Consider the following 13,009-nt stretch of genomic DNA (forward strand, 5'->3'; position numbering starts at 1 on the left):
ACAGTTGATTCTTCATAAAACATTATTGCTCAGGGATTTTAGTCAATGTGATGAATATTAATAAGTGTGTAGTTCTCATTGAGTTGTTTTAGTAATCAACCTCTGATTGTACTCAGTTCATGGTTTATTTCCTGGGTATGTTCCGGTTTTCTCTCCGAGTGTTTGTGGTTTCAGGATCCCTCGTCTCCGCACATGTTTAATACTCATGATCTACCTCATCTCTCTGATTACGGTCAATAAAACACTCTCATGGTGCACAAAATGGGTTTCTGGTTTGTTTTTTATCACGCACCCAAGCTTACGGTCCTGAAAATGACCCGGCGCTGGATTCATCCGAATATTAAGAAAAAAAAGTTATAGTTCTTAAGATAAACATTTTCTTATCCTTTGATTATAAACAATGAATGATGTTGTATTATGTGTTTTAATATGAGTTTTGTAAACACATTCCTGAGTAGTATATTTGGGAATACTAAAAATGTCAAGAACTGGACGCCTGATGTTTGTGTGTGTGTGTGTGTGTGTGTGAGATCTGACAGACCGAGACCCAGACTGGATTTACAACAGCCAGCTTTTTATTTCTTAAAATGTAGTCAGAGACAGACGTCCCACAAATTAAAATGTTTTACAAAAGAAAGCAAAAGTGAAGGTGGTCTCTAACACGTGGAGCTGAAGCTGGTGAGATCGCTGATATGACAGTCATGATGTTTTTAAAACAAAACAAAAGCTGGCCTCTGTGTGTGTGTGTGTGTGTGTGTGTGTGTGTGTGAGTCAAGCGTTGCGGTCGATACGGACGTCGACCTCTCGTCCGTTGATCTTGGTTCCGTTCATCATCCTGCAGGCTTTCTCTGCGCTCTCAGGAGAGTCGAAGCGCACCGTGCCGCAGCCTTTGGATCTGCCGTTCTCCATCTTGATCTCGGCGTACATCACCTGACCTGAAGAACACCAGAGAGGTTTGTTTTTGAGCTTGTGACGTGTTCAATCAGATGCTGCTGTGGTAGAAACGAGACTGACTCACGTACCACAGTGACTGAACTTCTCCTTGAGCTTCTGCCAGGTCAGATCGTACGAGAGCTAAAGAAACACACACACACACAAACAGAGAAGATCCTATCAAACACACTCCAGTAACACACACACACACACACACGTGTATGTTCACTCATTGTCATACGTACGTTTCTCACAAAGATCTGGCATCCGGCCTTAGACCCCGCCCCCCTGTCACTCATTCCACCCATGTGACCCGACCCGCCTCCATACTGTCCGAAGCCACGCCCCATGTCCATGTTCCCGCCCATCCGGTCGAAGCCAGAGTTCATGCGATCCAATCCCATATTCCCCATGACTCCGCCTCCTGAAACACACACACACACACACACACACTTATATACATACTGTAGATATTACAGAGTCATAACGACAGCTCAGGGTTTCTGCAGGTTGAAGGAAAGGAAACAAATGTTTTTTTTTTCTTTAATTTACGGAAGAGTGAGCTAAAACCCACAGAATCCCTTAAAAAGGGTTTGTGTCAAATCATAAAGAATTTCATATGAGTGTAATTTTGTGCGTGACCTAATCCAGAGCCCATGGGTCCCATCCCAGCATTCCCCATTCCTGCATATCCTCCACCTGATGGACAGAGAGCAGAGCGTCAGCATCAGCTCACACACACACACACACACACACACACACAGAGAGAGAGACAGACAGACAGACACACACACACACACAGAGAGAGAGAGAGAGAGAGACACACACACACACACACACACAGAGAGAGAGAGAGAGAGAGAGAGACACACACACACACACCTCCAAACGAGTCTCCGAAGGGCCGGCTCATTCCCATGTCTCCTCTGCCGAAGTCTCTGTCCATCCCTCCTCCCATTCCAGAGCGATACACATCTGCGCACAAACACCGCGTTAGTCTCCAGAAGAGCTGCTTCACACACATCCACACTGCTGTCCTCACATCTCTGGGAATAATCCATATACGGCTTTAAAAATGAACATCGCAAAACAAACGTTTGTTGACCACCAGAATCTACAATTACACGGAGACACCTTTAATACTTCTTGTGTTAGAAGCGTCCAAACTTTGGAAAAAGAGTGTTTTTATCACTCAGACGGGTAATGTTTTGATAGAGGGGAACAAGATGTATTTTATGTTTCAGCATTATTTGTTCTTCAAACATTTCTTTCTATAAGAAAAAGAACTTGGAAGCTAAATGCAGCGAGCCAACACTTGGTTTTCATAATTCACTCCTGGACGCTCATATTTCTGGGAATGAGCCATATGTGGCCTTAAAAATGAAGACGGCTGATGAAAAGTTGAAGAACTATTAAATACTGCTAAAGTCAACAGGTTTTACTATCTCAATGTACAGATAACATCTTTCTTTAAAGTCATGTTTACGCCCCTGGCTCCAAATCTCACGTCAAAATGGTCATTTTGGCCTTCTCCTCGACAAAAAAACTGGATTATTGAGTAAATATTTATCCGTGACATTTAATATTTTTGCTTTCATCACTATTCCTGCATGCCTTTCTTCAGATAAAACCATAACAAAATCTGTAATTTGGTTGATTTGACAGAAACGGTGCTGTCTTACCTCCCATTCGTCCCATGGGTGCCATGTCTCTGCCTCCGAATCCTCCCATTCCACCCATACAGTCCATCCCGGAGAAGCCTGCGCCCATCCCTACACACACACACACACACAGATGAGCCTCCTCACATGATCTCTGAAGGATCTGCTCCAGATGAACGTGACTCTCACCACTCATGCGGTTCATGTTGCTGCATCCCGGCGCATCCATCCCTGTCAAACAACCAATCCTGCGTTAACTCATCAATCCCAGCAGGAGTCTGACACACACAAGATTCAGTGATCTTACTGCTGACAAACAAACATCATCATATCAACCTTTTTATGATCATTAGCTTTCAGGGATTCAAGACTTCAAGTCAGATTGATTCGTTCGAGTGGATGAATCAAGCAACAGTCCATTTAAATAAATTAACTAAAACACTCGATTCATTGCCTCATCTGCATCTTTACAAAATAATGCTTTTTTTCACATGCACATTAATAATGCAAATATGCATGCTTTAAAAATAACAAACATGAACACACCTCCGGGGGCTCCTCCACTCAGACGGTTGGCATTGATTGGCTGACCGCCGGGACCCAAACCCATCCCGATGCCGCCCAGACCTCCTGCAGCACACACACACACACACACACACACACACACACTTAGAGAATCACACACATCTCTAAACACAGTCCTAAAGGAGCGCACAAGGCTCTTACTGGGTAACTGCGGCGGTTTCTCCGCAGGACGGAAGTCATCTGGAGGAAGTGATTTATCATCCTACAATAAACACACAACAGATGCATGAGTGTGAGCTTCACAAACACACACACACACACACAAGCTGCGTGAAAACAAACGCTGGACCTCACCATTTTGACGTGCATCTGTCTGTCGAACAGCATCTGACCGTTGAACATAGCTGAGAGCGCGAGTGAAGGAAGACCCCTACACAGCACACTAACTGCAGTGCACACTAACAAGTGACACACTCACAACCAGACTTAACTTTCATTTTTTTAAGGTGTCTGGATGACAAAAAGAGAAAACTAGATCAAACAAGAGTTTTTAATTCAATGTTCTGGAAATGAGTGCATAGTTAATTAAATAATGCCTCATTTGTATTCTCTCATTCATATTTAACATTTCAGAAACTTTATATACACAGTACTGCAGGGGAAAGTGTGCTGATATGCGTTCATTAAAACGTTCACTTCTTTCATTAAACCTAGGAAAGTAACGATTCACAATTTTTAAGACAATTTATAAAATAAATGTGTGCTTTTATCATTGCTTGGACAAAATGCTGCATGTTTCTTTGTGAACTGGAAATATAACACTAATAATATACTAATGTAGCACTTGCATATTATTGGTTTTGATTGCTTCTGTTGTCCTCTTTTGTAAGTCACTTTGGATAAAAGCGTCTGCTAAATAACTTAATTTAAATATAATGTAAAATGTAAATAAAACTAAATAGAATTTTTAAAACAAGACTCATTCAAGCCAACCTCTGCATTTTAATCACGATCCAAACAAAGATGCTGCACACATGCGACATGAGCAGCTTTAAATCTAAATTAGATTGTATAATTTCAAAATCTGAAGCAAAAACAGAATGGTTTGACTAAGAAATATCTTTATGACAGAAGCAGCAGACGAGCTGAACGAGACGCAGATCCACTCTCAGCCAGCAGGGGGAGCTTAAAGCGTTTCCTTGGTTACCGCTGTAAACAAAGCAGCGCTGCACTCTGGAACTTTAATATGCTTCATACAGAGAAAGATGAACAGGATAAATACCATCTAAACTTTCAAACAGACACACATTCATATAAACTCCTCCCACTGACTGAATCGTGATTTGTTTAGCGTCTCAATCGATTTGAATCGTCACATATTGAATCGATTTTCAGCTCGTGGTTAATCGTTCCATCCCTGTTTAAATCAGATAGGTCCTCATGCCCATGTGTCTGGTCTCAGAGGATACAGATGGCCTGGACGGCCTCCAGCGGCTGCTCGAAGGTGACGGTCCCCATGCCTCGGCTCTTCCCGTCTTTGTCTTCTTTGACGTCGGCTCTCCTCACCGTCCCTGCCATACTGAACACTTCCTTCAGCTTCTTCCAGCCCACCTTAAAGTCCAGCTGCAGCACACAGAGACCAACACACACATCGAACAATTCTCATTTGTAGAACCCTACCAAATCCTTTTCCCAAATTCAGTTTTCTTTTTAGTTTTTTTACTTTTTTAAAATTTTTAATGTTTAAATACTTTTTTTTAAATATTTTATTAATCAAAAAGCATGTCTGATTCATTAAAATCATTAAAAATATACAATTTACCAACAATATATTAAAAGTTTCACTGGTCACAGAACTCTGAAAAAACTTTTATTTTGGCGAGTTGAATACCTTTACACTTCAGTGTGTATATCACAAATAGTTTTACTCAAATGCGCTTCAGTGCAGTGTTTCATAATATATAAACTCTTTCTGGAGCTTAATATTTACAGATACTAGTCCATATTGCCATTTGATTGATTTTAGTGTAATAACCTAGAACTTTTGATTTATTCATCCAAACTTTGACTGATTCTGTGGCGTTCCACGTTATACAGTGAATTCAGTTTATATGATTGGATCCCAGGATTCAGTCCACGTTTACTGGAGAAGCAAAATAACATTAAACACAAAGTGTCGTTTTCTGAGAAACTGATCGAAAGGAAGTGAGTTTATGATTAAAACATGAACAAACATCAGAAAAATGTGCTTCATTCAAACAGGAAACATGTTCCCATTACTTATTGACTATTATTGTTTTAATCATAAACTCACTTCATTTTCATTCCAGGAAATGTGTCTGGATTTAATTAAGGATGAGGAAGAGATTCATTTTTTGCATTTAAATGGATTTAAGACTTTCTAATCCCAGAATTAGATTTCAGAAACCGGTTGAGACTCACGTTGGCGATGAAGACGGTGGTCCCGAGCCGTCCGGCCTGCAGCGCGCTCAGGATCTCCGGAGGGATGTTGGGGTTGTTGGCGATGGAGGGAGGGATGTTTACCCCGGTGTCCTGCCCTCGGCCCGCTCCGAACATCCGGCCTGATCTCTGCAGGACGCGCCGCGCATGCTCCCCGTCGGGATCCTGAAACACACACACACACACACACACACATGTCAGCATCCCTCGGCACAGACACACTCCACACAGCACAGTGAAGCGAGCGCTTGCCTCCTTGATGTTCAGCGGCCGTCCGTTCAGATCGTGTTTGCTCATGACCTCGATGGCTTTCTTCACAAACTCTTCATCTTTGAACTCAACCACGCTGGAAGAGAAGAGCGTCAGAAACCGACAGTAAACCTGCGCTGCTCATCACAGAAAACTGTTCAACTGGCTCTCATTAACAGATGATTACTTATTTTAATGCTTGGAAAAATATAAACAATATTAATAATAATAATAATTTCTACTGAAACACTAAACGCTGCTGTTAGATACCCCTGCCCCCCCCCAAAAATAAAATAAATTCCATTGTTTTAATTAATTTATATTTACTTACGGTTTTAGATATTACTTAAAATTTTCAATGCTTGAAAAATGATGAATAATTTCCTACGTTTATTTCACAGATGATTACTTTTTAAATGTTTGGAAAAATATAAATAATAACAACACCCAACAGTTGATTGTTTTAATTTAATCCTATTTTCTTTAAATAAAATATATATATTTTATTTTATACAAATGTTTAAAATTGCTTATTGCTTTTTTTCAGTGCTTGGAAAAACATAAATAATAATAATAGTTTCTTACTGCTTATAAATCTATTTAAGTAGCTTTATTTCACAGTTGATTACCTTTTTAAATGCTTATAAAAATGTTTTTATACATGCAGGCATTTTATTAATATTTAGCTAATTTAAATCAACATTTAAAATTGCTGCTAATTTTTTTCAATGCTTTGAAAGATTTTTATAATAATTATGCACCTTTATTTCACTTTTGATTACTTTTTAAAATGTTTTTGGAACATAAATAATACAAATTTCTTCTTGAATACATTTGTGACTGATGCAATCCTTGAGGCAACAATCCGAAGCATAATATTTATTCATATTTACTATATTTCAATATTATTATGAATACATTTGTTTTTCCAAGCCTTGAAAAAATGCTTGAAAAAATAATTAATAAGACTGCTTATAAACACATAAGTCCCTTTATTATTTCACCGTTGACAGTCTTTTTAAATGCTTGTGAAAACAGAAATAATTTCGACTTGAGTCCTCAAATGCATCAATGAAAATGTGTTGGGGTTTTCCTAGAAGCCGGTTCTTACCCACAGCCCTGCAGGAGCGAGTCCACGGAGAACCAGGAGGAGAGAGAAGGACAAGAAAGAACATCATCAGAACCACTTCAGCTCAAAGACAAACAGCTGATTGATTGATTGACTGATCATTAGTGCTTCAGGAAGATCGATTACAGCACATGCTCATGACTCTACTTTATCGAGCGGTTTTCATTGAGCTACAGTGAGATGACGGATGAACTCGGGGCAAATGAAACTGGATCTTGTTGTTAAAGGACAGAGAGAGAGAGAGAAGGGAACAGACAGATGGATGAAGGGGTTTGAGGAAAGACACCTGACGGATGACTCTCGTAGATCAGTTACGTCCAAATCAAAAACACCTAAGCAATCATCAGATGGACCCCAGCCAAACAGGTCACCAAATAATCCAAATAATCATCTTATTAGGCTTTACTGTAACTCTACACATCAACACACCGTCCCGAGGTCAAAGCGACGCCAGTATTTCGGCTCTAACGTGTCCCTGAGCACATGAGAGTGATGCTGCGGAGGCCTTTTAAACCTCACAGACAGCGCAGAGTCACCAACACTTACCCTTGACTTTCCTTCTCCATCCTTAAAGAGTTCCACGTATGTAACCTCACCAACTACATGAGACATACAAAGGGAAAATACCACAGAGAACAAGGCATTTAAATCACCAGTGGTCCGGTCTCCCTGGGTGCAACGCTACAGGTAGAAAAGCCCAGTGAAACACACACACACACACAGCTGAGACCCGCTCCTCCAACAGCACCTCCACGAACACCTAGCACTACATTCATTCCTCTAGACATGATGCTACAGGTAGAAAAATCACAATCAAGTCCACCCACCTGTACAATCCTTCAACACTAGAGTGAATCATGACTACAGCAAACACCACCAGAACATATGCATATATATAAACAAATATATATATATTCACACCAGAACAGATTCAACTGCCCTGTCCGAGATTCTTCTCTACATCGTCGAGACAGACACGAGCTAAAGCTGAGAGAGGGAGAGGACGGGACGCGGCCTGGGTTACCTTTCTCACGCATTAGATCTTTAATTGCCTGCCACTTCATATCATAAGGGATATTGCTAATGAACACCCGGTTCCTGTGAGCGGGCTTCTTGTCCGCCGAGCCGCCGGCGTGACGCTCTTTGTAGGGATGGTAGCGCTGAGACTTTCGGCTCTTCTCTTTGGGCTCCGGCTTGTCCTCGGCGTCGCTGCAAACACACACAAGAGAGGAAAAACCTCCTTCAGAAACACATACAGACAGAACAAGACAACGATATACATCCTTCTTCCTAAAAATGAGTGTCACGATGATAATAATGTTAAAAAAATCTAGCAGAGCTATACATTTAGAAAAACCTTGTTTTACAAGAAGCTTGCTCTCCCGCTTCTTTATAATTATTTATTTTACACACACACGATATATATATATACATACAACATTTTAAAACATATACATATATATATACATACATATATATATATATATATATATATATATATATATATATATATATATATATATATATATATATATATATATAAAAATGCATATTAATTATTGGTTCTGCCACAATTTTTGTAATGGAAAAAACAACTAAGTTTTTAAAATTTTTATAATAATAATAATAATAAAAAAAAGATATTATTTTATACACACACAATATATATATATATATATATATATATATATATATATATATATATATATATATATGAATTTTATTTTATATTTTAATAAATACATTTTAATAAATAATTATTTTTATATAAATAAATGTATAAAATTGCTTATCACATCACTTTTTATAAAACTTTTTTTTTAGAAGCAGTACTTTCCTAAAAACAAAAATAAAGCACAACAGTCAGGTTCCATAAATAATAATAAAAACCAATTCATTTTCTTTATAGGGGATAAATAATTATTTTTAATAACAACAACAACCGTTAAAAACAGACCTACTGTGAGCTTCGAGATTATAAACAGTTTTTTTTTTTAGTTTGCTTCAATGCAAAGTCAGTAATGATGTAGAATTCATCTGCTCGGTTTGGTTTATAGTTTATCGATCTTTAAACGATAACTGAACTGGAAAAACACTTCCGGTCGCTGCTGAAGTGGGCGGGGTCTGATGTCAATCAATGGCGGTTGCTACGGGTTACCGCTCGACTGAAGCGCCGCAAAACATACGAACAACAGAAAGATACCGGCTGAGAGGAACAGAGAACTGGAGGAAACGTTTTCAGACACGTGCATTATGAACACAAACTGATATGAAGGGAAAATAAATGGGTTCATCTTTCCCTGTGAACGCGCTACGCTCGCGCACAGGCCTCACTAACAATACGCGCGTAACAGACGCAACACATGCGAGATTTGAGTTTTAAAGAGCTTTCAGTTACGTTTTAACGCCATTGGAGTTCTCCTTTGTCTGCTGGGGCTCCGCTTCTGTCTCATCAGTGGGAGAATCGCTTGATTCCTCTTGTTTAGTGTCATTCAGCTCCGCGTCCGCCATCACTGCTGCTCCTCTCCTGCGCGCGTCCCGCTCACTCCGCTATCGCGAGAACACGCGAGACTTCACCGGCGTCATTGTTTTTCATTTCAATCAGTAACAAACATTTCATCTGGTAACATTTGTGGCGTATAAGTGAATGTCTACTAATATTTGGGCATTACATTAAATTAACTGTTTTGATAAAATGCCATTATCAGCGCATTTTTCCCTGAAATGTTAACTTATCTGGACAATACTATACTTCCAGTAAATCCAAAACACATAAAGAACATTTCATTGTGTAATATTTATAATATTTTTGTTTTGTGCGTAAGGTTTTTTTGGCAATAGAAATGTAATAAAGGAAGCTTTTTTGAAGCACAGAGTTTTGAGTAAGATGAAATGGAATACTGAAAAAGATATTATTTTAAAAGCTGGTGGGTACTTATGGTAAAACTGTGCAATAAACTATACATTTCGATTTTATGATCCCAATAAAGTGTACCAGATAAAATAAAAAATAATCCTATAGATGCATATATTTACGAATGAAAGCAGAAGAATAAGAATTAAGGAAGTTTGCACACTCAGTATTTTCTAAAAGGAAGTTAAAAACTGTTTATTTTTTTCAGGCCTTCATGTAGTTTAAATTGAAAATGTCTATTTAATGTCTGAATGTGTTTTATTGTTTTACATATATTGTATACCTGATGTATTTGTTTTATTGAATGTAATGTTGATGTTTATTTAACCGTTTATGTAATGCACCTTGAGTTGTATTTTATGTTTGAAAGGTGCTATATAAATACATGTATTATTATTATTATTATTATCACATGCTGATGAAACTGAAAAAGACAGCAAGGTCTCGAGGCGTCCCATCTCAGGGGAGTGGACAAATAAAGAACAGGTGAGCACAAGCAAAAACGATCAGCATTTCAGATTAACACCAGCGCTGAGATTAACAAGTGGTTGCTAACCTGAGGGACAGAGAGACAGAGAGAGAGAGAGAGAGTGTGTGTGTGTGTGTGTGTGTGTGTGCAGATTTCTGACTCTGAGTGTGTCTGTGCCGCTGTCTCTCACTCCCTCATCTTCTTTCAGGAGCAGTCGAGCCTGTGGAACTCCTGCTGGCTGCGTGCAAGGCTCAACACTCTTCTGCAGTGATGAAGGGTACGGCAGCAAGCGCAGGAATAACGGACTGACCAAACACAAGCGCTCTGACAGAATGAAGGTGAGATGCATTGGGATTTCAGCTCAGATGCATGTCGTTCTTCAGCCACCTGCTGCTCATCCACACCCACCTCTCCCTGCCTCTCTGAAACACTTCCCTGCTGCATGCAACATGCACGAGAATAACATGCGATAGTGAGCATCCTCTCCAGTCGCAACTGGAAGCAACAGGTCCTGCTGTCCTTCCCTGCATGCGCTGACTCAAGTGGACGCTCCGATTAAAGATGTCGCCTGTGTGCTGCTGTCATCTCTGACTCTGCAAAAGAGATCGCTCCTGAGACTCCTCAAATACAAATATCTGCTGCACTGCATTGTGAGGGAGTTGTTTTCCTCACTTTATTGTTGCAGCAGAAGAAATCTTATCACCTGGTTCCTAATAGAGATAAGAGAGTCGAGTGTTTCATATACAGATCTGATCTTTCATTCGTCTTGTTTAATTCAGGTATGATCAAGCGCTTTTGCATCAGTGATGCACCAGGCTGTCTATCTGTAGAACTTCTCAGTAAAAGTCTTTATTATTTTACTCTTAGAAATGAAACGGAGAAGAAGAGTCCCTCTGTGATTAACATGCATCCGTTCACCTGGAAGCCATGTCCTGCTTTCACACCTGTCCTGTCTGTTGCATAACACTGGCCATATTTCCATGCACATCACCGATTAAAGACTTTAGGTGAGTTTGCATTGAATCCTGTGTGGAACATGCTTGGTCCAATTATGCATGCTGATAATTTAATGAAGCGCTTGTTGTCTGATTGATTCCATGAATTCATTCTAAGCATCTCCTTCCTTCACAGGCGTCCATCTGATCGCGTTCAGGATGACGGGGCTCGTCTGGGAACATGTGTAGCGTTCACTATAACCACAGCCTGACTGCCATGAGCGGGAGTGACATCATGGCCTATTCTCTGAGTCTGGAGCAGAAGACGGCGTTTGCGTTCGTGGGGATGTTGCTGGTGTTTCTCGGCCTGTTGATCGTCAGGTGTTTCCGAATCCTGCTGGACCCGTACAGTAGCATGCCATCCTCCAGCTGGGGTGACGGGGTGGAGGGCCTGGAAAAAGGGACGTTTGAATACGCTCTTACCTGAGACCACGGCTTCATTCTAGAGACCCCGGAATCATATAAAGCTATTTCACCAGATTAGGGAACTCTCACAGGATGCATTCGAGATGCAAAACGTTTTAATTTAGGACTATTTTTAACTTTACGCCTTCCTATAAATACATAATGTTTGGTGATGCAATGGCTAAAGATGGATGCATATACTGACAGCGTTGCAAATGGGTCGAAAATTTCAGAAACCTTTCCAAAATTTTTGAAACTTTCAGGGATTTTCGGAAACTTTTGGAAAGTTTCCAGATATTTTTCACCCCTTTGCCACCCTACATAGAACGTGTCCTGTGTGAACACCCCCAAAGGATAAGAGCATTCATCACAAAGACCTGGCCTGCTGTTACGACATCATACTTGAACAGATGTTGATTTCTGCAATGTGATGTCACACCATTTATCCACTGGGCATCTCAGGGAAGAGTAGAGAAAGAATTGCATTAAAAGAAACAAGATGGCACACATGCAAGACAATGCCAAGATGTAAACAGGGTAACCTCGCCCTTTCATTCACACTGTCCGTCTGCTTCCACCTTGTTGTTTAGTAATGAAGTACGTTCTTGTGACAGCACACACTTGCGTAGAGTACGCTTCTCTCCTGTTTATGTCTCCTGGGTCTCCGAAGCTATAATAACCTGCTGTTTCTGAGAACTGTGATGCTGTGAAGTCTTACAGCTGTGCAAACGTCTCTGTAGACCCCTGTCTGTTTTTCTAGCAAATCAGTTTCTCTTCACTTACTGCCTATGAACACATCTGCACACAAGCAGCGGAGACTCTGCAGGACACTGAGAGTGAAGATTGAGACACATCCTGCCGCCTCAGTGTTTGTTTGTTTGTTTGTTTGTTTGTTTGTGTGTGTGACAGAGGAAGGGTGTGTCACCATGACAACAGCAGAAAGATGCGAGTGATGCACAGATGAAAGCGTAACTCATCTCTAGTGCTGTGAGTCTGCCTTACTGGATTTCTGTGCCTTCATTTAGCGACGGAAGTGTGTCTCTCACAGGACGATGTGTGTGTGTGTGTATGTGTGTGTGATGGGTTCATGTGATGATGCAGACCACTGTTCTTTCTGTTTCTCTGATGTTGATGAAGGCAGAACGTCCCTCGTCGTGATGATCTGTGTTCATCTGCTGGAATAAAACTGTTCTGGACCTTTTCCCTGTGCTGACATTTTTTCCTTTAAAAAAACATCAACATACATTCTATTTACATTTTAATTTCACG

General features: G+C 40.2%; 1 protein-coding gene and 1 long non-coding RNA gene across 2 annotated transcripts; one reads left to right on the forward strand and one right to left on the reverse strand.

Moving 5' to 3' along the window:
• Positions 1-557: 557 nt before the first annotated feature.
• Positions 558-9,519, reverse strand: myef2 (myelin expression factor 2). Its single transcript, XM_026230407.1, has 17 exons — positions 9,356-9,519; positions 7,982-8,166; positions 7,504-7,556; positions 6,940-6,947; positions 5,832-5,925; positions 5,562-5,744; positions 4,589-4,742; positions 3,474-3,523; positions 3,321-3,381; positions 3,141-3,224; positions 2,784-2,825; positions 2,616-2,705; positions 1,816-1,908; positions 1,576-1,632; positions 1,179-1,357; positions 1,023-1,074; positions 558-935 (listed from the first exon to the last, which is right to left on the reverse strand). Exons 1-17 carry the CDS (start codon positions 9,466-9,468, stop codon positions 772-774), a joined length of 1,662 nt encoding a protein of 553 aa, XP_026086192.1. The 5' UTR covers positions 9,469-9,519; the 3' UTR covers positions 558-771.
• Positions 9,520-10,289: 770 nt separating this feature from the next.
• LOC113061372 (uncharacterized) lies at positions 10,290-11,327 on the forward strand. Its single transcript, XR_003278360.1, has 3 exons — positions 10,290-10,357; positions 10,549-11,119; positions 11,208-11,327. It is a non-coding gene; the product is annotated as an uncharacterized LOC113061372 (long non-coding RNA).
• The last annotated feature ends 1,682 nt before the right edge of the window (positions 11,328-13,009 follow it).

The sequence above is a fragment of the Carassius auratus genome, chromosome 43 (genome assembly GCF_003368295.1).
Source record: "Carassius auratus strain Wakin chromosome 43, ASM336829v1, whole genome shotgun sequence".
Classification (NCBI taxonomy): Eukaryota; Metazoa; Chordata; class Actinopteri; order Cypriniformes; family Cyprinidae; genus Carassius; species Carassius auratus.